Consider the following 25842-nt stretch of genomic DNA (forward strand, 5'->3'; position numbering starts at 1 on the left):
TGTCCACATCTTCAGGGGCACGGCCAAAAGAAGAGAACAAGTTAGGTGGGACCCTGGTCTTCCAGTTCTTTCTCTCTCTCTGCTTCTGCACTTGAAGTACAGCTGCGTGGGTCAGCTGCTAACGAAGAAACACCACCACCACGTAGAAATCCAAACTGGGAGCTGCTTACAGTCACCAGAAGCACTAAAGACTAACGAAAAATGTGGAAAATAAGCAACCTGGTATATTTATTTAAAAGTCAGTGATGTAACTATGATTATTCTGCTCAGATCCACTAGAGATGCTTTGAAACTGTCTGTTTTTAAGTGGATGCCTGGTGGCACAGGGGGAAAGCTGGTTATATATATCCTAGGTTTCAGTCAGCATAGAGAATTCAGTACTTAGCTGCAAAGATCTAAAACCTTGTTATTCAGAAGTGTGGCCCATGGACCAGCAGCACTGGCAGACCTGAGAGTTTGCCAGAAATGCAAAATATCAGGCCTGACCTTAGACCACCCGATTCATAACAGGCATTTTAACAAGCTTCCAGCAGTTGGGAAGTCCAGTGAATCTCAGAAGTTTAAGAAACACTGCTTTAAAAAGACTGCATCAGCCTCAGTGCTAAGTAGGGGACTAACTGGTTTTACTCCATTCACATAAGAAATGAGAATGTTATTTGCAACAAAGGGTTTTACTTTCAAAGCTCCAAGGGAGCACAAAAGGATACTTACTTTATTCTTCTTTCTCTCTGTTAAGAAAAATTTATAATTCAGACACCTGGAGAAAGACAAAATGACCTAAGTTCATGGTACCTAGATTTTCAAAAATGCTTGGGCTGGTTTTGGTTGTTTTAAACTGAGGGTAGCAAAAGCTAAAAGTTTTCCACAAGAAAGAAGAGCAGGACTCTCCTTTCCAAGTGCCCCAGAAAAACATAGACCTGCCTTTTGAAGGTTGATGGTGCTGACATGCAGTTTCTTCATGGGTCCTGTTTCTACTGGTCCACTAGCCAGTGCATCTCCTTGGCCACTCCTCAGCATTCGATGCTGGTAAATCAAAGGGTCCTCTTCTTCATCAGCAAGGGTGTATCCCTGCAACCAGAGATTTACAGAAGAAAGCTGTAACTCCAATAGGCGCTCCCAGTTTAGAAAACATCCTTAAACCTTTGAGTTCATACTTTCTGGAAGAGTCAAGATTTCAACAAGAAGTAAAAAGCTACATGTATGGACAAAATGCATCACTGGTGAGCTGACTTCCCCATTGTAGACCAGTCTTTGCTGGTCACTCTTGGTCACTGACAAGCACTGACTTAATAGTATGAGCATGCAACTGGCAAAGATGAAACAACTGTGAGCAGTGATAAAAGTGACGGCTGGGATGATAGCCTGCTGCCTATTTTTGTATGGCCCAAGAGCTAAGAACTTTTTTTGCATTTTTAAATGATAAAAAAAAAAAATCAAAAGAAGATGAGTATTTTGTAACACATAAAAATTATCACAGAATCTTATTTTGGTGTTCATAAATAAAATTTACTAGAATGCAGCTAGGATCATTCATTCACACTGCATCTGGCTGCTTTCAGGCCGTAGGGGCAGAGCCAAGTAGTTGCATCAGAGACCACGTAGCCTGCAAAGCTGAAGAAATTTACTATCTTTACAGAGAGTTTGCCAGTCCCTAGTTTGGAGCTAACAAGCTAGATATACTGCCATAGCTAAGATTACATGACCACCAATTGAGCAAGAAAACGGGGCACTTTGAAACAGAAATGAAGCACAGTTCACCTTGACAATTCTGCAAATGAGGACATCATAGCGCTGATGGTTGATTCGGTGTCGCACGAGAACTTTGTTCACCATGGGAATGAAAATTTGGTACTACAAAAGGAGAGGCGAGAGGCGTGAAACCATTACCTTGGAGAGTGGGAAGTAGGGAAGAAGATTCCTACTACGGATCACTTTACACACACACACACACACACACTCTCTCTCTCTCTCTAATTCCTGTCATCTTCCATGGGGTTAAAATGCTAGTCAGATCATAGTACTACTGTGCTTAAAATCCTACAAGTTCTAGCTCTGCTCAGAGTCCAAACCAAAGTACTTACAATAGTGTGAATCAGTGATGTGCAAACGGGTAGGGGCATCAGAATCACATGGAAGGCTTATGACACCAAAGCTTGCTGGGCTCCATATGAGTTCCTGGTTCACGAGGTCTGGCACAAGGCCTGAGAATCTGAATTTCTGAAGTTCCCAGCTATGTGGATCCTAACACTGCGTGTCTGGAAGTCACATTTTGAGGACTACTGGCTTACAGTACCCAGTCTCCCAGCCCACCTTATCTCTCTATGTTCTTAACCCCAAGCACTTTCCCCTCTGCTCTCTCCTCTGAAGTCACAGCTACTCTCCTGCTACTCCTCGCAGTTGCTATTTGCTTCTGCCTGCGTCAAACTCTTTGGGCTCAGATCTCTATTTAGGTCTCTGCTCAAATCTCAACTTACCAGAGAGGTCTTCCCTGTCTACCCTAAATAAACAGCATCTCTCCCCATTCTGACCCATCCCTCTTATGAGACAAATGTATTTATAAGCTTTGCTTCACTGGACTGTAAGCTCTGTGAGAACAAGGCCACCACTGTGTTTACTATGTGATCCCCAGAAGAGCACTCAGCCCACATAGGTGGCTCAATAAATATTTGCTGAATAAACGAAGGGGAAAACAAGCAAATCTGAGTTCTCTGATGGTGGCTGAGACCTACAAACTACCAAATAGAGAAGTTCAAAGCCATCTTCTCAAAGGCAGGCAGAAGAGCACATCTGTTTGGGTCTCCTGCCTTACCTTCTTCCCCAGCTGAAAGACAAGTGAAGACAGCGTGTCCATGGCTGTGGGACGCAGTTCTGGGCTCTGGTCCAGCGTTCGAACAATTGGGTGGATGATTCGGGAGGCATAGTCAGTGAAGTCCAGGGACTCTGTCAGGCGGTCCACTGTCTCTAATGCTGCCCTGCAACAACCACTAACATACAGTAATTGCTAACATATGGTCCTGAAGAGAAGTGGCTGAGGGTTACTTTAACAATCAACACCGAATGGGAAGGAATGGCTTCTGAAGTATTTTAGGTAAAATGGATCCAACATACATTCCAATGGGATGGGGACAGTTAGGATTTCCAAAAACCTGGAACATATCTGGACCAAAATAATGGGAGTTAAAGGAACAAAAAAATGGAAGACAGCCTGGCAATTTAAGAAAAGGACATTTTCAAGAAAACATTAAAAGCTTAATGACTGTTAGACCCACAGGCAGGGGCTTACTTTCGAGATGGCAGTGGAACTTCAGGGGCATCAAACAACTTCACGATAGGGGGCAGCAACAAATGCAGATAGTCGTCCAGGTTGGCACCAAACAGCTGGATGGCAGCCAACAGCTGCAAAAGGGAGCAAAGGTCAGTATCAGTAAGTATTTACATACACGGGCACTTCAAAATTCTGGGGCGGGGGGGGACTCTGGAAAGCCCAGGTGAAGTGGCTTTGAACTACATTCTTTTGATAACATTTTTCTCCCTTCATTTTATTTTGGTTATATATTACTTCACTTTCTCTGAGCTTATTTCAATTGCTAAGCAATCAGTGCCGGGTAACAGAGAAAATTGGTCTGGTATAAAATGTTTACCAAAAATAATCCATTAAAGAAGACAGAACATAAGGATAATCAAGAGAGGACTATAAAATTCTGTAAACTGCATGCATCAGGTATTCATATTCTTGGGATTTGGTCCTGTGGTTCCAGCATCACTCTGTCACTCAGAGCTCATCTCTAAGCTGATTGGCCAGAGACGCCAATGGGCACTGGAAATCTCTCCAGAGGGTGCCCGGGGTGCTCACCTTGATGGAGACGATGCGGCCTGGGCTGTTGTCATGCATGAAGACACGTAGCATGTGTGGGATCAGCTGGGGCAGGTAGAGCTTAAATTCACCCCCAAGAGCTACCACAATTTGCTCGATGAGAAGAATGATAGTGCTTTGGATTGAGGTATTCATGACCCAGAATTCCTATGAGGAGGGAAGAGATAGAAGAGCAAAGCCAGGTGCCTTTCTGCTGTAATATGAACCAGGGAACTGAGATGCCAAAAAGAAGCAAAAAGAGCGAGCATGGTCTGCCCCAAGATGGACTCCTTCCCTGGCCCTCCGTATAACTCGTGTCACAGCCACGGTGAACAAATTAAACTGCGTTTCCCTGGTACCTCAGGCTGCTTCGCTCCTCGATGCTTTGCTCATGCTGATCTTTGCCTAGAACCTTCTCTCTCTGTTCAGCTAAGTCCTGTTCGTCTTTCTAGACCTGGCTCAAGCCTCAATTCTCCTATGAAGGCTTTCCTGTTCTTCTTCTATTATGCATTTTGGGTCCCTTTGCCCTCCTCTTTTCTAGCACCTGTAATACTTCATTTTGTTTGCCACCCTCCCTCTACTAGACTGTAAGCTAGTAAAGGGCAAGAAATCCCTTTGATCCATCTGTCTCCCCAGGAACTCCTGGGATATTCCAGCCATCCAAACACAAGTTTGCAGAATAAATGAGTAAGTTCATGTCACTCTAGGAGCTCTCATGCTGCCCAGGGTGTATTCTTTACTTTGGGTAACACCTAGTCTCTACCAGAGGATAGAGATTCCAGTGTTAACAAGATTTTTTGCCCTTTCTGGATTTGGACTTTGCTAGACAGCATCTGACATCTGTCCCAAATTTATTTTCAGGCTTGAAGTGTACCACAAAAGGAGCACTTTTTCTATACACATGTAATTATATTCCACATAAGTTACTAAAATAAAAATTTGGCCAATTGGCCACAGATCCTGCCTGGGTACTGCAACGCAAATGGTTCAAGTCTCTGACTCCAGGGAAAGCTGTCATTTCAAATCGACTCAAAAAGACAGTTGCCTGCCACTTTTTTTTAAAACTTCCAGGGTAAGAGACTTAATGATGATAGAAACTCTACTAATGATGGCAACAAATACATATTCCTACTCTTGGGTCCCCAGTTAATTCAGAGGAAGAGTCAATGAAAAAAAAAAAAAGATAACTCCTCAGATGAAAGGCTTTATTTATAAAGCTACAAGTATTTTAATTAAAAATTTTTTTTTAATCATAATAGTTTGGAAACTAAAAACCTTACTATTAATGCTGGTAAAACTTTCTCTCTGCTTGGAGGAGAAGTATTCTCTCCACAGAAGCTATCTTCTCTAGATAAAAAGCTTTGCCAAAGAAACACCACAGATTTTACTGCCTCCATGGTTTGTCTGATGTTCATTCACTTGGACCACACTTTCTGCCTTCTTTAGAGAAAGCCCACCTACCTCTCTACTGTATTACTATTGGCTCTCACCAAAGGTTTCTCTACTTCAAAGAAGCCAGGCAGCCTGCCCAGGGATCACTGTTCACAAAAACTGTTCTCTTCCCAGGCTCTGTGGAGCTCATTAAAATGCCCTGGATCAACAGCCAAAGGAAGAGCCCCTGTTGCACCTTCTCCAGCTTGGAAGAAATGAAAGCTGTATTTTACAGGTATGAGGCTCCCTGCCTCAAACCCAATGCTTTAGTCCTAAGTTTTTTGGGGGGAATAAGTCACAGATTACTTCAGCTTCAAACCACGCATTCACTGTTTCCTCCCTTGCCCCTCCCCTCGTGCCACCAGGCTTTTAGCACTCTTCCCAACTCTTCTTTGTATAGAGCCTCTGTGGCAGCAGTCAGGGAACAGAGCAGCTTTTAATTATTCATACATAGAAGAGTTTTTCAGTTTGGAGACCCAGTTTCAGGGAAGTTTCAGTTTGAAGCCAGCCACTTTGATTTTAGTCCTGCTGCTTCCTCCAAGCTAACTACAAAGGCCTCATGTAGAACAGAACTCATTGGAAGAATTGTCTTCCAGTTCTTTGAGGACACGGCCATCAATGCAGAGCAGTCTTTCCAACAGAGACATTTAAATTATATAGAACAGTAGGACGCAGGTCTCCCCCTCAAACAGAAAATGATATTGGCATTGATAGGGAGCTTCTGCACCCGTTTAAAGCGTGTTATAAAATCTGGGATGTGAGCCTTTTCTCACATGCTGCTGCAGTCAGAAGGTAGCATTTATGCTTTTGGAGGTAGCAGGGTAAAGCATCACTTTCTTTCTCAGTGCCTGACAGGAGTCCATCATATTTAATAGCCCTCAAAAAACCCAATCACCAGGCCTCTCTTAAGGCCATGGTTTTATAGGCAGTAAGAAAGAGAGCTTTCGTGGGAATAGTCAAGCACTGTTGTAATATTAAATGAAATTGCTTTTGTTGTGTGTGCGGCAAAGAACTTGAAAGTCTATTTCTGGTAAACAATCACTTCAGGATTCCTCCTCAGACTCTTTGTACTCTTATACCTGGGAGCCTGCAGCCACAGCCCATCTCCCCCTCGTAATCTAGTGGGACATCTTGCTCCACTTCTTGTACTCGGGTTGTAACAGCTCTAAACTGACCCATGAAAAAAATGTTCACATTATCCAAACTGGCTTCTGAACATTCCTGACCTAGATACTGATGAACAGGCCAAAGCATTAACTTCTACTCACTCTCATGAGGGTGACTATTTCATCCATGTAAGGTCTGATGTGGCTCTTCACAAATGACACCAACATTCCCAGCTGCTGGAACAGGAACTGAAATGGAGAAGAAGAGGTCAGCAAGTTGGCACCATAAAGGATGCAGAACTCCTGGGCTTACCATAAGTCCATGTGAATAAATAAAGGTAAACCAATCAATCAGTTTCCACGCCACCATATCTACTGAGACTAAATTTCAAAGAATCAGACATAAAACCTTTGGTAGTGGAGGCTAAAAACAACTGTCTGTGGTTTTACAGACCAGGCCAGCCAGTTACTGCCTAGCAGGGGGTTTGGGGCCAGACAGGCTGTTTTGAGTCATTATGTTGCCTATTAGCTTTGTGACCTTCATTAACCTCTCCACATTCAGCCTCTTTAGCAGTAAGATGGAGATAATAGTACTTGTCTCCTAGACTTGTTCTAAGAGTCAAATAGGATAATACCTAAACAGCACTTGAATAGCAACATGAATACTGTTAAGTGCTCAATGAACACCGTCTATCATTGAAGAATTTCTGGAGTTACTAAAGATTTAAAATTGGACATGAAATTCTTATCAACTATAAATGTATCTTTTGCTTATTCAGTCCCAATTCACTACCATTTACCTTCTACAATAAATATAGCTAACTATTATGGATATTGTGATTCATTTATAGTAATTAACTCAATTAATTAGATCTTAATTAGACAAGTGTGTCTAAGAAATTGTTATCTAAAACAGCAAGCAAATTGGGGGAAGGATGGGATAAGGGGATTCTGTTTAGGTTGATAACCTTGCAACTGTAAGAAGAGATGCCATCACTAAATAAAGTTGGAAATGAAGAGGGCTTGGGTAAGGGAATCCCAACTACTTTCCAGGTTAAAGATGTCTGCAGGGTAGAGTTTTTATTCTATTAAGATCTTTAGACAGCGCTATATATGTCAATAGTAAGTAGCATTTTCTAAACCTCCCTCCCTTAAAGACTTTAAGCTCTCTATGCCTTTGCTCTCCACCATTAACAAAGACAGGATAATTTAGCAATAAACATACATATTTTAACACTAATCCACATTTTGAAACTTGGGTAAGATGGGATAAATGAAAAGCGTTGTTTTACAGTGAGTAATAGACTTACCACACTCAATACCTAAAGATGCAAGACTGACAGAACATCAAGGATTGGGCTCAAAGAGAGCTGGGACTCATTCTTTAATGACAGGGACACCAATGGATTATAAGGCTAGAACTTGGTCACTATGGCACAGGCTCGACTCAGTCAGGCCATCACTACTTATCTCCTGGGCCCCTCCTCATATAATCACTGCTGACAGGTTTTGTGAAATGGTTTCTATAAAAATACATTACAAAGATCAAGGGACATGAGACTCTTAAATAGTGGTTCTTTAAATGTTGTTATATAAAACCTGAAAGGAGGTAGAAAATCTAAGTTGGAAGAAAAGCAGGGCATTAGGGACTGCAGGGAGGCCAGGGAAAACCATGAGACAGAGGACAAAAGCCTCCTGACGCTTGCTGTCATTTCCTCTTGGGTATAAATGGGGGAGCCTCTGGGGCAGACTGATGAGGAATGGTAACACAGTGGACACACACAGGTGAGTGTCCCATTCCCAGGTAAGGAGCCCACGCTGCCACCTCATTTCTTCTCCTTTAGATTCATTCACATGCTTTTTTCTTTTTTCTCCTGAACATAAGTATTTCAAAAGAGCACATAGTTTTGTTTCTAAAAATATGGTGGATTAGATCTCCCAGATTCCCCTATAAAAAGCCTAAAAGTAATGCATAATTGTTATTAGATTATCAGAACTGAAATCTTTCCCATGAAGCCAGACTTTCAAGGGCTACATACTGAGAGAAATGGTGAATCCCACCGCACCGTCCCCCTCCACCCACCCCCAATTTGCCCACTGGCAAAAGAAGACAAAGTTTGTCAGTCTTGATGTGGAGTCTAGGTAGAAAAAAACGTCTCCCCTAGAGAGTTTGTAATTTCAGGCCATTCCCCTATGAGTTTAGGGTGTGATTTTAACGATCCGTGCGGCCTGAGAAACTCTAAGCCAAAAAATTAAAGTTCTCCTGGATTAGCTGGCAGAAGCAAATGCAAATCCTCTCTGGAGAGATGCAACTTTGGAGCAGATTTTCTAGTACTGCTCCAGGGAAGTACTAGATATGATACATGATCTAAAAGTATAAAACACATAAGGATAAACACTGTAAGTGTGACTCAGCAGGAACTAGAATTAAATTTAGATGCATCAATAATGTGATACATTTGTAATTATTGGATAGAAATCTATTTAAAAGGCTTAAAGAAAAAGTGAGAATAAAATAATGAGAAAGAACCTAATATGACTTCAGAAATAAAAAAACAGAATTGAAACTAGAAAATCAGTGATGAGCCAAAAAGACATAGCTGAAGAATTAGTGAACAGAAAATGGATGTGAAAAAATATTCAGAATACATCTCTGAGGGACAAATAAGAAAAATATGAACAAGAAACTAAGAGATATTACGGACAGAGTAAGAAGCTCTACATGTTGAATCAAATTCTGATAGGAAAAAGTAGGAGTGGAGTCCTCACATTCAGGAAACCCACCGATCCCAAACAGGGTAAGAAAAAGATACCCATATCTAGATATACAACGGTGAAATTTCAGGACAACAAAAATAATGAGAAGATCTGAAATAGCTGTAGAGAAAAGGGAGATTAAGTAAAAAGGAATCATGATTTCTCAATAGCAACAAAAGAAGTCAGAAAACAGTAGGACAGTATCTACAGTTGCAGAAGAACCCCAAACTGTATTCTCAGCTAAATGAAGATTTTAAAAGGGGGCAAAATAAAGATTTTTCCAGATAAAGAAAAAGAGTTTACTTCGATGGATGCTCACAATAAGAATTTGCCTTATGAAGGAAAATGACCCTAGGAGGAAGCTATGAGGTGGGAGACAGAAAGAGAAAGAAATGGTAAGTGTGGATGAATATAAACAAACACTGTCTAGATAAAATAATAGTAACAATGTTTAATTTGGCGGTAAAAAGAATGATATTCCATAAGAAGGAAAGGAGATAGTTTGAGCAATCATTCTAAGGTTCACATATGGCTGAGGGAAAAGATGGATATACTGATTTTAGACTGTGAAATTAGATATGCAAACCAAATTTTTAGGGTGAAAAGGTAAAACCAGATCCATTTCTCTTACTGTACACTGGGCTCTATTCTGCAGAACAAAGAGTGAAATGAAAGAAATGAGGCCAATCAAGTACAAAAGATCAAGAGGTGAAAATGATGTATGCATGAAGTTTTTTACTATGGGACTATTTTAAACATCAAAAGACTGGAAAAAAACACGAACGTTCATCAGTGGGGCCTGGTTTAATAGCTGCAGTAGGTTCACACAATGAAGTCCCACATAAACACTTTGAGGACGGAAGGTGGAGGAATATTCCCTTACATTTTCAAAAATAAAACAGTGAAAAGATAAATTTAGATACCAATAAAAACGGTTAACTTTGGGAAAAGTGTGGTAGGCAGAATAATGGTACCCCAAAATGCCCATGCCCTAATCCCTAGAACTAGTGAACAAATTACATGACAAACAGGACCTCTGAAAATGTGAGAAAGGTCCAGGACCTTGGGAGGGGAGATTATGCATGTGGACCCAATCTAACCACGGGAGTCCTTAAGAGCAGAGACACTTCCCTTTCAGTGTTTGGAGAGAAAGATCTGACAGCAAAAGAAGGGGGTTAGAGACAAATGCAATGTTGCTGACTCTGAAGACAGAGAAAGGGGGCCAAAGAATGCAAGCAGCCTCTGGGAGCTAGAGAAAGCGAGGTAATGGATTCTTCCCTAGAGCCTCCAGAAAGAACCTCAGCCTTAATGGCACCCTGATTTTTTAGCTCAGTATGACCTGAGTCAGACTTATGACCTACAGATCTGTAAGATAATAAATCTGTGTTGTTGTTTTAAGCTACTATGTTGGTGGTGATTTGTTATGCCAGCAACAGGAAACTATGTTAATGTCTTACATAACTAGAATAAAGGTTCAATTAGAAAAATTCAGAGGAATTTCTAAAAGTTGAAAATAAACAAAAACAAATGAATTTAACTATAAATGAATGAGAATGCACAATCACTCAAAGAAGGATTTCAAGTGACTAAACCCAGTTTTTTGGTGTATACTCCTAACAGGACACATCCTAAAAACAACACAAAAAAATTGCAAAATCTTGAACAGCATTTAGTAATCTCATTGTTAATACTGGTCATTTTATATGTATTTTATATGTATACAAAATACATATAGGTAAATATTCTGCAAGATAAAGCAAGTACACTCTGAAGGACAGATCAATGAGACAGAAAATAAGTAAGGACACAGAGGCACTGAACACATTAGAACAGATTGACCTAACAGACATCTATAGAACTCTACACCCAAAAGCAGCAGAATACACATTTTTCTCAAGTGCACATGGAATATTTTCAAGAATAGATCATATACTAGGCCACAAAAAGAGCCTCGGTCATTCAAAAATACTGAAATTGTACCAACCAGTTTCTCAGACCACAAAGGTATGAAACTGGAAATAAATTATGTAAAGAATATGAAAAATCCCACAAACACATGGAGGCTTCACAACATGCTCCTAAATAACCAATGGATTAATGACCAAATAAAAACAGAGATCAAGCAATATATGGAGACAAATGACAACAATAATTCAACACTGCAAAATATATGGGACACAGTGAAGGCCGTGCTGAGAGGAAAGTATACTGCAATACAGGCCAACTCAGAAAAGAAGAACAATCCCATATGAGCAGTCTAAACTCACAATTAATGAAACTAAAAAAAGAAGAACAAAGGAGGCCCAAAGTCAGTAGAAGGAGGGACATAATAAAGATAAGAGCAGAAATAAATAAAATCAAGAAGAATAAAACAACAGAAAGAATCAATGAAAGCAAGAGCTGGTTCTTCGAGGAAATAAACAAAATAGATAAATCCCTAGTCAGACTTATCAAGAAAAAAAGAGTCTACACACATAAACAGAATCAGAAATGAGAAAGGAAAAATCACTATGGACATGGAAAAATCACTATGGACACCAAAGAAATACAAAGAATTATTAGAGAATACTATGAAAAAATATATGCTAACAAACTGGATAACCTAGAAGAAACAGACAACTTTCTAGAAAAATACAACCTTCCAAGGCTGACCCAGAAACAGAAAATCTGAACAGACCAATTACCAGCAACGAAATTGAACTGGTAATCAAAAACCTACCTAAGAACAAAACTACCGGACCAGATGACTTCACCGCTGAATTTTATGAAACATTTAGTGAAGACCTTATACCCTTCCTCCTTAAAGTTTTCCAAAGAGTAGAAGAAGAGGGAATACTTCCAAACTCATTCTATGAGGCCAGCATCACTCTAATACCAAAACCAGGCAAAGACACCACAAAAAAAGAAAATTACAGACCAATATCTCTGATGTTCACTCAACAAAATATTAGCAAACTGAACTCAAAAACACATCAAAAAGATCATCCATCATGATCAAGTAAGATTTATTCTAGGGATGCAAGGATGGTACAACATTAGAAAATCCATCAACATCATCCACCACATCAACAAAATGAAGGACAAAAACCACATGATCATTTCCATAGATGCTGAAAAAGCATTTGACAAAATTCAACATCCATTCATGATAAATACTCTTACCAAAATGGGTATAGAGGGCAAGTACCTCAACATAATAAAGGCCATATATGACAAACCCACAGTCAACATTATACTTAACAGTGAGAAGCTGAAAGCTTTTCCTTTAAGATCGGGAACAAGACAAGAATGTCCTCTCTCCCCACTTCTATGCAATATAGTACTGGAGGTCCTAGCCACAGCAATCAGACACACAAAGAAATAAAAGGCATCCAGATAGGCAAGGAAGAAGTTAAACTGTCCCTGTTTGCAGATGACATGATACTGTACAGAAAAAACCCTAAAGAATCCACTCCAAAACTACTAGATCTAATATCTGAATTCAGCAAAGTTGCGGAATACAAAATTAATACACAGAAATGTATTGCATTCCTATACATGAATGATGAACTAGCAGAAAGAGAAATCAGGAAAACAATTTCATTCACAATTGCATCAAAAAGAATAAAACACCTAGGAATAAACCTAACCAAGGAAGTGAAAGACCTATACCCTGAAAACTATAGGACACTCATGAGAGAAATAAAAGAAGATACCAATAAATGGAAACACACCCTGTGCTCATGGCTAGGAAGAATTAATATTGTCAAAGTGGCCATCCCACCTAAAGCAATCTACAGATTCAAGGCAACTCCTATCAAAATACCAACAACATTCTTCAACAAACTAGAGCAAATCGTTCTAAAATTCATATGGAACCACAGAAGACCCCAAATAGCCAAAGCAATCCTGAGAATAAAGCTGGGGGTATTATGCTCCCCTACTTCAAGCTCTACTACAAAGCCACAGTAATCAAGACAATTTGGTAACTGGCACAAGGACAGAACCATAGACCAATGGAACAGACTAGAGAGCCCTGATATAAACCCATACATATACGGTCAATTAATAAATGATAAAGGAGCCATGGCAATGGGGAAATGACAGCCTCTTCAACAACTGTTGTTGGCAAAACTGAACAGCTACATGCAAGAGAATGAAACTGTACAGCAAAGGACACCATCAACAGAACAAAAAGGCATCTTATAGTATGGGAGAATGTATTTGTAAAAGACATATCTGACAAGGGATTAACATCCAAAATATATAAAGAACTTACAAGCCTCAACACTCAAAAAGCAAATAACCTGATTAACAAACGGGCAGAAGATATGAAGAGACAGTTTTACAAAGAAGAAATTCAGATGGCCAACAGACACATGAAAAGATGCTCCATGTCACTAATCATCAGAGAAATGCAAATTAAAACCACAATGAGATATCACCTCACACCAGTTAGGATGGCCAGCATCGAAAAGACTAAGAACAACAAATGCTGGCGAGGATGTGGAGAAAGGGGAACCCTCCTACACTGCTGGCGGGTATGTAAGCTAGTTCAACCATTGTGGAAAGCAATATGGAGGTTCCTCAAAAAATTAAAAATAGAAATACCATTTGACCCATGAATCCCACTCCTTGGAATTTACCCAAAAAATACAACTTCTCAGATTCAAAAAGACATATGCAGCCCTATGTTTATCGCAGCACTTTTTCCAAGATATGGAAGCAATCTAAGTGTCCAGCAGTAGATGAATGGATAAAGAAGATGCAGTACATATACACAATGGAATACTATGCAGCCATAAGAAAGAAATAAACCCTACCATTTGCAACAACATGGATGGAGCTGGTGGACATTATGCTCAGTGAAATAAGCCAGGTGGAGAAAGACAAGTGCCAAATGATGTCCCTCATTTGTGGAGTATAACAACGAAGCAAAACTGAAGGAACAAAATAGCAGCAGACTCAGAGACTCCAAGAAGGAACTAGTGGTTACCAAAGGGGAGGGGTGTGGAAGGGCAGGTGGGAAGGGAGGGAGAAGGGGACTGAGGGGCATTATGTTTAGTACACATGGTGTGGGGGATCACGAGGAAAACAGTGTAGCACAGAGAAGGCAAATAGTGAATCTGTGGCATCTTACTACACTGATGGGACAGTGCCTGCATTGGGGTATGGGTGGGGACTTGATAATATGGGTAAATGTAGTAACCACATTGTTTTTTCATGTGAAACCTTCATAAGAGTGTGTATCAATAATACCTTAATAAAAATTTTTTTAAAAAGACACAGCAAGTAATTATAGAAATATCAGAACCAAGGCCAAGTTTTTCAGTATAACAGAAAAGACATACAAGTATAAAATCAGAGAGGTAAAAATGGTTTAATCTTAAATTTGAATTGGAAATTTCAGTATTAAGTTTATGATTTATACTTCCTTTTTCTAAACATTATACATTTCTAGTTCTATTCACCAAAAAGGCCTAGAAACAATAATCACCCAGTAGCAATGAGCACCCCAGCATACAAACTGCAGTCTCTTAAGTATCATCTCTCGCTTAAATAAACCATAGCTCCTTGAAAGTAGCTCTGCGTAGGCTTAAATGAAATGTACTTGATAAGCTAGGAATATCTACTTTATTCTTCCTTTCCTGCATAAACTATACTTCAAATTAATAGCTGATGACATAAACTTCTCTATAAATGATTTCTAGCTAACAAATCCAGAAGGAATATTGGAACCAGAAATTCACCATTTTGTAGTTTCTAATCAAATAATGGTTCTAGGAAACAATCATCAGTGAACACTACAATGATTAGGAGAAAGGCTGCTGGGGAACACAGGATCACAACGCCTGAGCCTACTGATCAACCTTCGTATCACTGCAAACAGATCACTCAGAAAATACTCAACTAAACGTTGAAATAGCAACTATAAGGTACCACCTATGAAGTATTTCTTGCCAAAGAATGGAACCTGAATCTAATCAATCCTCTAAATCTAATCAGTTTACAGGAAGTTAAAAGACATCTTGAAGATACAATTAGCCAAATACAGAATGGGAAATTCTAGTGGACAAATGACCTGGATTCTTTCACAAATATACAACATGAAATAAAAAGTGAGGGAAAAGGAGAATAGATAGAAAGAGAACTGGACATATCAACCAAATGCCACAAATGAACCTTATCTGGCTGGATTTGAATAAAACAAATATAAGAAGATATTTTTAATATAAACAAGGACATCTGGAGAAGATTGATATTAGATGATATTAAGGAATTATTACTGATTTTGTAGGTATCATAATTGTGGTTGTATAAGGAAAAAAAGTATTTACTGGTAAAAAACTGATGTATCTGGAATTTGCTTTAAAATACCCCAGAAAGGGGTTAACATCAAAAATATATAAAGAACTCACATGCCTCAACACCCAAAAAGCAAATAACCCTATTAAAAATGGGCAGAGGATATGAACAGACATTTCTCCAAAGAAATTCAGATGGCCAACAGGCACATGAAAAGATGTTCCACATCACTAATTATGAGGGAAATGCAAATTAAAACCACAATCAGATATCACCTCACACCAGTTAGGATGGTCAACACAGAAAAGACTAGGAACAACAAATGCTGGTGAGGATGCAGAGAAAGGGTAACCCTCCTACACTGCTGGTGGGAATGTAAAATAGTTCAACCATTGTGGAAAGCAATATGGAGGTTCTTCAAAAAACTCAAAATAGAAATACCATTTGACCCAGGAATTCCACTCCTAGGAATTTACCCTAAGAATGCAGCAGCCCAGTTTGAAAAAGACAGATGCACCCCTATGTTTATTGCATGACTATTTACAATAGCCAAGAAATGGAAGCAACCTAAGTGTCCATCAGTAGATGAATGGATAAAGAAGATGTGGTACATATACACAATGGAATAGTATTCAGCCATAAGAAGAAAACAAATCCTACCATTTACAACAACATGGATGGAGCTAGAGGGTATTATGCTCAGTGAAGTAAGTCAGACAGAGAAAGACAAGCACCAAATGATTTCACTCATCTGTGGAGCATAAGAACAAAGCAAAAACTGAAGGAACAAAACAGCAGCAGACTCACAGAACCCAAGAATGGACTAACAGTTGCCAAAAGGAAAGGGACTGGGGAGAGTGGGTGGGAAGGGAGGGATAAGGGGAATAAGGGTCATTATGATTAGCACACATAACATAGTGGGGGGCAAGTGTATAGCACAGAGAAGACAAGTAGTGATGCTATAGCATCTTACTATGCTGATGGACAGTGACTGTAATGGGGTAGGTGGTGGGGACTTGAGAGTGGGGGGAATCTAGTAACCACAATGTTGCTCATGTGATTGTATATTAATGGTTCCACAATTAAAAAAAAAAAAGGAAAAAAAAATACCCCAGAAAAAAGTGGGTGTATGTGTGTGTGTGGTTGGGGGGGAACATAGTAAGATGAGACCAAACTGATCAAATGCTAGTATTTATTGATAAGTATGAGAATTTAAGTTGTCTACTCTTGTTTATGATTGAAATATTCTGTTACAAAATAGTTAATAAATTTAAAGGTGGCCAAAAGTAGAAGGGAAAAAGAAAACAAAAGCTCAATCGAGTGCAAGAAGACAGAAAAAAAAGAAAATAAATAATTAAAGCAGGTCACAAATAAAGCATGAAGATGGTGGAAATAAACTCAAATATATTACCAATCACAATAAATGTAACTAGACTGTACTGATTAAAAGACAAATATTTTCAAATGGTTTGAAAAGATAATCTAGCTATATTATTGCATAATTATTATGAGAGACCCATCTAAAGCAGAAAGTCACAAGATAGTTAAAAGTACATAGATAAGAAAAGACATAACACCCTCCAAAAAAAAAAAATAAAGGCTGGCCTAGCTATATTAGTAGTGATCAAATAAATTTTAAGATATTACTAAAGATAAAAAGGATCCTTAAAAAAAATAAAAGATTTAATTTACAGGAAGGTAATGATGATTAACAATTTGTATGCACCTAATATAACCCTCAAAATATGTAAAACAGAACTGACTAAACTATGAGAAATTACTAAATCCACCATTGTAAGGGAGACTTATTTCACTTCTTTTAGTAATCGACAGATTAAGCAAGCAAAAAATGAACAAGGATACAAAAGATTTGAACGCAAGTAGTAAGTTTAAATCTAATGACATATGTAGAACCTTGCACTTAACATCAGCAAACACACACCATTCCTAAGCATACAGGAAACATTTACCAAAATCAAAAGCATTAGACTATCAAGGTAGTTTCAGCAAACACCAAAGAATTATAAACCTAATGAAATTAATTTTGAAACAGACATCCAAAAAATAAAATTAAAATCCTGTAAGTTTGCAAATTAAAATATCCACTTCTAAATAACTCAGCAGTGAAAGAAATCATAATAAACATTAGAAATACTTATTTCTGAACAACAATGAAAATATTACATTCAGCAATAAAAAAGAAATGAAATACTGATCCATGTCATTAGATGGACAAACCTCAAAAGTATCATGCTAAGTGAAAGAAGCCAGACACAAAAAAACATGTATGATTCTAATTCTATGAACTGCCCAGAAAAGGCAAATCTTAGAGACATAGAGTAGATTAGTGGTTGCCCAGGGTTGAGGTAGGAATGGGAAATGAATGTAAATGGAAGGTTTCTTTCTGGGATAATGGAAATTTTCTAAAATTATATTACAGTTATGGTTACACAACTTTGCAAACACACTAAAAATCACTGGATTCAATACTTGCAAAAAGTGAATTTTACGGTATGTAAACTTCAACTTTATTAATAGAGTTTGGAAAGTTTTGAAATGCAGCTAAACATTTAAAGATAAATTTACAACCTTAACAGATTAGACAAGAAGGACTGAGTTAATGAGCTAATGTTTAAACATAAGAATTAAAAAAAAAGCAGAAAGAAAATATGAGAGAAGTAATACAGATTAATGAAATAGAAAACAGATATAAGAGCAAAGATCAACAAATGCAAAAGTTGGTTCTTTGAAAAAGAAAAATAATAAAATCTCTATCAATAAATTAAAATATAAAAGAATAGTGTGACCAAATTCATGCCAATGGATTTTGTTATTTAGATAAAAGGAATAATTTCTCAGAAATATGGGGCCAAACTTCTTCTTTAAGAAGAAACATAAAAGCTAAACTGGTCTTTGAACCCATGGTCAAAAAATAAGTACCACAGGCCAGTTTCACCCAGGGACATAGTTGTAAAAGTTCTAGATTAAATATTATATATAAAATCTATATATTGAAAAAATACATCATAACCAAGATGGTTTTAATACAAGAATTTAAGGATATTTTAACATTAGAACATATATAAATATAATTCAACATATTAACACATTGAAAGGGCAAAACATGACCGTCACAACAAGCAAAAAGCATTTGGTAAATCCAGTACTCATTCATGATAAAAGCTCTTTAATAAATTAAGAGCTAATGTTTAAACCTAAGAATTTATAAAAAAAGTAGAAGAAAGAACATATGACAGAAGTAATAATAAAGAGCAGAATAATGATCTTACATCTTTTGAAAAGCTATCCACTAAAACCCTATAGCAAACATCATACTTAATGGTGAAATCTTAATAGCAGTCCCATTAAAGCCAGGAATAAGATTTCCACAATCAGAGTCTAATCAACACTGCAGTGAAGGTCTAAGAATGCAATAAAGAAACGTAAGAACTGGTTTACAGATTAAAACCAAAACTGTCTGTCTGCAGACTATATGATTATTCAGAATGAAGACCTGGGAAAATATTCAGGTAAATTATTAGAATTAGTAAGAATTCAATGAGGTTGATTACATAAAAATAAACTGCACATCCACACTCCAGGCACAAAATTAGAAAATACACTTTTAAAAAAAATATTATCCTCCTCTAAATGTACATCAAATTGAACATATAATCACAGAGGGAAAAACAAATCAAGTATTGTTTAAACACACTACTTGGACTGTACACCCTTGCAGAATATATTCAAGAACAAGAAGTGCAAAGCCACCCTGAACTTCATTTAGTAGGTTTGCTGTTGGAAGTGGCATAGATATAGTAATCAAAGAACCATTCTGCATATTCTGTAGTTTAGGGAGAGAAAAAATACAGAACAAGACAGAGAAAGGAGGAGGCAAAGGGGAAATTTCTTCTTCACAGAAAAGTGCCAGATGATACAAGTAGAAGAAATGATAGAACTAGAAAGTCATTATTTTACAATCAGTGTGAAAACTGATTCAGGCAAGAACCATCAAAGGAAGCTAAAATCATTAGGTAAAAGGACAGTCACACAGTCTCAAAGTATCACCCCACAGATTACTTACTGACTAAAGAGAAAAGGTAACTTTACAATGCAGCGATCTGACAAATGCCAACTTAACAGTGCTGAAGCTCAGGATCAACAGTAATGAGACAAACTGGACATCATGAGATCTGGTAGGAAATACACACCCTCACCTCTGCTGTATTCTCACTGAAAATTTTTTGAGTTAAGTCTAATAATGAAGAAGCAAGCAGCAAGCCACTCTGTGGGACGTTCTACCAGACAACTGGTTTGAACCTGGAATACTGAGAATGACAATGCTGTCCCTCCCTCTAGGCTACTCTTCCTTTAGCCTTTTTGAGGGGATACACTAGGAAGTTGTGCCCAGCTGATTAAGCCTGTACACTTGGGTGCTAGAAGTTAAGGGGAAGGAGAGCCATCATGCTCAACAGCAAGCAGAGTACATTATTAGGAAGCTGTTGCTTGGCCACATTATTAGGAAGCTGAGGCAAAGATGGATCTTCCATGCAGGTGTGGCTTAGAGCCAGGAGAGGCAAGCATTGGGGTTTAGCCACTTACTTCCCGGATGGCCCCATCACAGACCCGAATGACATTCAGGAAAGTAGGCATGACCTGGGGCAGGAACTGCACACACTTGAGCCCCAAGGACTTGAAGATGAAGGTGATAGCCTGGACAACCATGGTGTGATGGTGAGACAGTGACTGGTCTCGGAAGATCCGCATCAGGGCCACCATGGACACGGCTGGGTAGAACTCGTCCAGGGGCAGGTTTCCCATGTTGACCAGCATTTCACTGGTGCTGTAGTCAGCTACGACAAAAACAATGGTGAGCCTCATGAGCTCTATGGGATGTGATTCTGACTTCACGCAGACATGGTTAACAACAAACAAAAGACCTCCTGGCAGTCATTAGCATTCGTATCTTTCTCCTTGCTATATGCTGACACCACTGAGAATGCAGCATGTATTAGGACCAATGAATAGGCTCTCACCAGTGAGGACTCAACAGTTCTTGGCTTTTCTACTACTCAAACCGCAAAAGCCTAAAACAGTCAGTACATGATGGGTTTCTTTAAACTGCTATATTTAACTTTGCTTCTTATCATTATAGTTCACAACTTTGTAACTGAAACCATAAATAAAAATAATTACTCCCTCAAATGAAAGTAAAGGGAATTAAATTAGGCAAACATCTGCTTAGCAGCTGTTTGATCCCCACAGGGAATCCAGACAAGTGAGTGGCAAATGCTACCTGACCTGGACAACAAGGATCTCCAGGACTTGGGGCGGGGTGGGGACACTGGATGACAGATGAGGGTTAACGGTGCCATGGAGTAGGTTAGAACTAGAACTGTCAAGGGGCTGGATGACTGGTGCAGCTGAGTAAGGAGGAACACCTGGAGGGACACAGCTCAGAATCTGCTCCTGACAGCTTGGGGTCTGGAAGGATTAGGCACACTTAATACAGAGAACAAACTGCATGCGGTATGATGCCATCCACAGAATTTAGAAACAAATTATATTATTTTGGGAAAATAATATTTTGCTGGTATAGTTGGGAGAGGCACTGTTGAACTTTCACACTTTGAGAAATAAGCCTGTCCAGATGGACAATGGGGTAAGTTGAGGGCATCCCTATGCTTTATCCAATCTCTCAGGCTCCTTGTCAAAAGGCAAAGGGGCTCTAGGGCCAAACCACATGATGGAAAAAAGAGCCCTGGATTCTGATCACTAATAGTTTTTCTACGCCCCTGAGTCTTGCCTCAGATACCCCAACAATTAAGAGGAAGAATAAATTCTTGCCTCTTTATCCTTGGGTGCCATGGGAACAGAAAACATCAAAGAAGCACTAACAAAGAATAGACAGAACAGGGTGATGAGGTGACAAGTCACATCTCTCTCATCAGCCCCCAAAATGAGTACAGACTTAGCCTACTGACCCTTGACAAAGAACCTGGAGAGCTGTGAGGGCTCTGGGTACACTGGGAAACAGCGTCCCTGCTGTGATTCAAGAGGAGACTGTTAACTGTCCTTTGGAAAGCTGCAAAGTGAGCCAACACGCTGTGATTCGAGTCATCCAGCCTAAGGTTCTTCCTAAACCTGGCTAGCAAGGGGCTCTGCGCAGCAGGAACTTGGCCAGTCTCTCATGGTTCTTCTCAACTTACAGGAATCCTGACTTGACTTGGATTCTGACAGGCTGACAGCAGAAGCATCACGGGACTGGTCTATCATGCCGATGTTCACTTTGTGCTTGTAGGGATCCAAGGCCCCCAAAAGCCCTAACACACGGATGGCCTGTGTGGGAAAGGGTGGGGAAAAGGAAACACAACATCTGATTACAAGTTAATCCTCTCGTGCTCTGTGATACCCAGTTCATACCCGAATGTCCAGCTACATGACCAGATGGAGACAGACAGGTGGTCTAGTCAATACTGTCAGAGCACATTCATGCCACAACCTTCTCTCTCTCTCAATCCTCCCAGCAAAGTCTTTAAAGTTTGCCATGTTCCCTACCTCTCTCCGTGTACCCTGGTTCTGCTCAGTCTTCAGAAAATTTAGCAGCACCTCAAGCAAAGTGGGATACTTCCTGTAGGGCTCCACCACATAGCCAGTGCTGGCCACCAGCTGTCCCAGTGTCCATAGGGCCACCTGGATAGGAAAAAGATCATATACTTTGTTGAACCAGTAAGAGAGAAAAGAAAGCATAGTTTGTACTCTTCATTAAATGATTACAATGAAATCTTAAAGGCTTTTACAAGTAAAGAAGTTTCTAGTAGAGAGACTAACCATGAACAGAAATTCTGAGAATCAGGACCTAAAAACAAGGCTGCAAATCAACACAGCAGTCAATACAAAAGCCCCACCCTTCTCAAAGGAAATACATAGTCCTTCCATATTCAGAATGATCAACAGGAGAAATCTGACTTGAAAGGAATTAAGACTGCTTTGAATTTTAGTCTAGTCACCTAATGCTCTCAATGGCCAAAGTGAAGCAGGACTCGGGGAGGGCGAGCTGAAGCTCTGCTTGCTTCTACAGTCAGACACCCAGGCTTACTAGTTCCCTGTAGGGGTTGGGACTCTGATAGATGATCTGTGTTTTCTTCTGTCTAAAGAAACTGGCACTGGTCAGCCCTGATACTGAAAGTGACTCTAGGTCAGGATGATAGCTAATTCAGGTTCCAACTTTTTTTTATATACTCAACAGATACTTCTGAGTACCTAATATATGCTATGCTGTGTTAGGCTGGGAACTCTGAGAGACTTAAAGGGACCAGGTCCTGGCCTCCCGATCAGTCAGGAAGGAGTGGTACTCACCTGCCTTTTGGCCAACAGAGAGGAGTCCTGGAGCATATCCATGATGATAATAAAAAGCTCATCAACCCATTTCCTCATTTCTAGGCCACTAACCTACAAGATGAAAAAGAGCGTGGTAGGTAAGATTGGAAATTATGGCATTACTAAGTATTTTGACTTACTCAGAGGTTAAAAAGTATTCTTTCCATCCTATAGAAAAATCCATTGTTCCCTTACCTGAGCCAATTCTCCTATTGTAGCCAAGACATTATTGATCACACCTGGGTTTGGATCAGGGTCTGGATCTTTCAGTTTCAAAATTAAAGCCTATGTTAAGAAGGTATGAGAAAATGAATGCAGAGCAGAATCTACTAGAAATCTTTCTTTTACATAAGTAAAATTCACCCAAGAGACCCTCTCAATCATAGGTAAATTACTTCTAGGACTTATGAATCCAGGATTTCTCTGGAATGTGGATTCTCAAACATTTTTCCCATACTGGGCACAAGTCTGACAAGCGAGAGCTGGGAAGTGCCATGATTTAAAGTCATTTCCCATGTCTCTTCCAAACTATATCTGTGTGGTCATTTGTCCAGATTTACACAAGTTATGGAAGACTTCACATGACTCTAAAGTATTCAGATTTGAAGGCTGTTTCATATTTTAAAGTTCATTTTTCCTGTCTGGGGGAGCTATTTTCTGCCACTATCCACCTACTTCTCCTTTCCCAGCACACTTGGTGATGTGCTTGGAGAATCAACTCTTATCTCTTGTAGGGAAAGCCCTTCCCTGCAATTGGTGGGATTCTTGGTATTCTTTAACTGACATACCCAATGTAGTCCTTGTCCCTGAGCCTGGGACTAAAGAAATGATCAACGGAAACACTCCCATTGTCCCACACAACCTGACAGAAGTGCCAGTCTCTCCAGCTTTTGTGAGTTACCTTCAGGATAGGCTCCATGTAGGGGCGGATGAGCCGGGGGGCATTGGAGACCAGGTGCCCCAGCATGCGGGCACTCTGTTCTTTAATTCTTCCAATGCCACTGTGCTCCAGCTCTGTCAAAATCTGTAGGGAAGAAAGGCTGAGTATGGCACAGGAAATTGTAGAGAGGAAGTGTGTGTCAAAAGGGAAAATGAGGCTTGGAACTAGGGGAAGTAACCAGAACTCCACTGTGGATCAAGTAGCTGCTAGACACTCCACAAAGGACACCTCTGCAGCTCACCAAGTCGTCTTGGAGAGAAACCTCTTTGAAAATAGTCCTTCTCCAAGGCCCCACAATCCTTCCCAAAGTATGGCGTTTAACAGCGTAGCAGTCATAGACAACTGGGAAAGCCACTAGGGACAGCTGTGAGCAGGGTTTTGGGGAAATAAGCAATGAAGGAAGGGCTCTCCACACAAAAAAATTTGTCCAGACAGCAAATCCTAAGGGGGCTTATAAATAAGGACAAAAGAATAAAACAACAGTCAGAACAGCTATGATAGTGAAAGAAATAATTGATATATAGCAGCAGTTTCAGGCACATCTAGATAAACCCAAATAGTTCAGAATCATATCAGTAGAATCCCCTTGAACCTTAATAAACAGAGATAATATGTTTGTTCTGACATCTTTAAAACACCAGCAATTCAGCACATTCAGCTCACGGTGACACAGACATCAACAACTTAATACAGAAGGACTCCTGGAGAGCAGAAGTTGCCACAAGGACATCTCTGAACAGTGAGAAAAGCTCATATTAACTCAACTACCCAGAAGAGGAGTACAATTTAATATTATATTTTGTTTTAGGTTATTGATTTAATAATCCTGATGTTCTGGATTCCATTGGCAGCCTGTTTTTCCCCAGTCACAGGGACAGCAGCGAGAGGGGATGGAGAGGGATACTAAAGACAAACCCACAACAGCAAAGAGATGACTGACAGGGCAGAAATGGCTCTCCTTGAGGGAAACATGGCTCTCTGGGGCAGCACAGATTCACTTCCAGAGACAGAGAACACTGCTGTATCCCAAAACAATACCTAATGCCCACCTTGATGCTCAAAACGTTAAGCACAGGCCAAAGCACATTTAGGTAACATCTCTTTCTAAGGCATGAAAACATGTAAGTCAACTTGGTAAAGTCTGTATCCAAGGTTAAAAACAAGAAATAATTCTTAAAAAATCTGGAGTTTCAAGAGCTGAGTTCAGTCAATGGTAAATTAATTCCATGGTGGTGCACATTCTCCAGTATCAGAAAAATGAGATGGTCTGATAGCTTGATAGTTTACTGCAAGCTTCCAGAGGACACAGGCCATGCCTGTTCATTGGTATGTTTCCAGCACCCAGACGAGGGGCAATGACTATAGGAAACAATACTGGAACCATTCTCATGCTTGGCCTCTGTGCTTGACCTACCAGCAGCAGAACAGCGGAAGAGTAGAACATATTAGGTGCTCGAAACATCTAATGATTGAATGAACATACTGATACTCTAGGAGATATTTTCTATCAAGCTTAGTTAGCACAATTTGAGCTGGCAGGCTACACAATGATTTTTCTTACCAAAACCTTAGGTACTTTAAAAAGACTTGAAATGACAGGCACTCCTAATAAAGGCTAGCAGTTAGAGAAATAAACCATTAGACTAAAAAAAGTGCCAGCGTAAGTATAAACTTCTAATTTGTAGATTAATGATATAATTTGCAGTGACTTTAATTATGACAGATTGTGAATAAATGACATTTCTCTAAGGTGAAAGCTATATATATTAATGATTTTCTGTGTTTAAGTTCTTGGTATGTTATGAAAGTGTTTATTTCAAAAGAAACCATGGGGGAGAGTCAGGAAGCAGAAGGCAAAGTGGGATCAGGGTAGAGGTGGGGGGACAGAAAATAACTGAGTGGGCCACACTGAGATCCAGAAGAGATGGGTGCAAATAACTTGAGGCAGGAAGAACTAGACCATGTATTGCTCACAAGGAGGCCAGAGGATTTTTCTGGGTAGGTGAGGGCAAACACTGGGGAGACAAGTTTCAGCAGGAACTGAAAATCCTACTAGGTCTAGAAGCAATACCAACCTGAAACTATCTTAG

At 39.5% G+C, this 25842-nt stretch overlaps 1 protein-coding gene across 5 annotated transcripts in view; it reads right to left on the reverse strand.

The window, feature by feature from the left end:
* Window positions 1-25842, reverse strand: part of MTOR (mechanistic target of rapamycin kinase) — a 133187-nt gene that overhangs the window by 89988 nt on the left and 17357 nt on the right. For 4 of the 5 annotated variants that reach the window (XR_005056362.2, XM_036999745.2, XM_036999742.2 and 1 more), the window contains exons 14-25: window positions 23714-23836; window positions 23008-23097; window positions 22792-22884; window positions 21991-22125; window positions 21642-21771; window positions 20035-20285; window positions 6553-6639; window positions 3854-4021; window positions 3284-3396; window positions 2810-2984; window positions 1759-1851; window positions 922-1068 (exon numbers count right to left, since the gene is read on the reverse strand). Coding sequence is in view for 4 of the 5 variants with exons in the window: in XM_036999745.2 (XP_036855640.1) it covers window positions 922-1068; window positions 1759-1851; window positions 2810-2984; window positions 3284-3396; window positions 3854-4021; window positions 6553-6639; window positions 20035-20285; window positions 21642-21771; window positions 21991-22125; window positions 22792-22884; window positions 23008-23097; window positions 23714-23836 (1605 nt within the window). In the remaining variant the exon portion in view is untranslated. The remainder of the gene's footprint in view (window positions 1-921; window positions 1069-1758; window positions 1852-2809; window positions 2985-3283; window positions 3397-3853; window positions 4022-6552; window positions 6640-20034; window positions 20286-21641; window positions 21772-21990; window positions 22126-22791; window positions 22885-23007; window positions 23098-23713; window positions 23837-25842) is intronic. The other variant, XM_036999744.2, reaches the window with a different exon arrangement.

This window comes from Manis javanica, chromosome 4 (assembly GCF_040802235.1).
Source record: "Manis javanica isolate MJ-LG chromosome 4, MJ_LKY, whole genome shotgun sequence".
Lineage (NCBI taxonomy): Eukaryota > Metazoa > Chordata > Mammalia > Pholidota > Manidae > Manis > Manis javanica.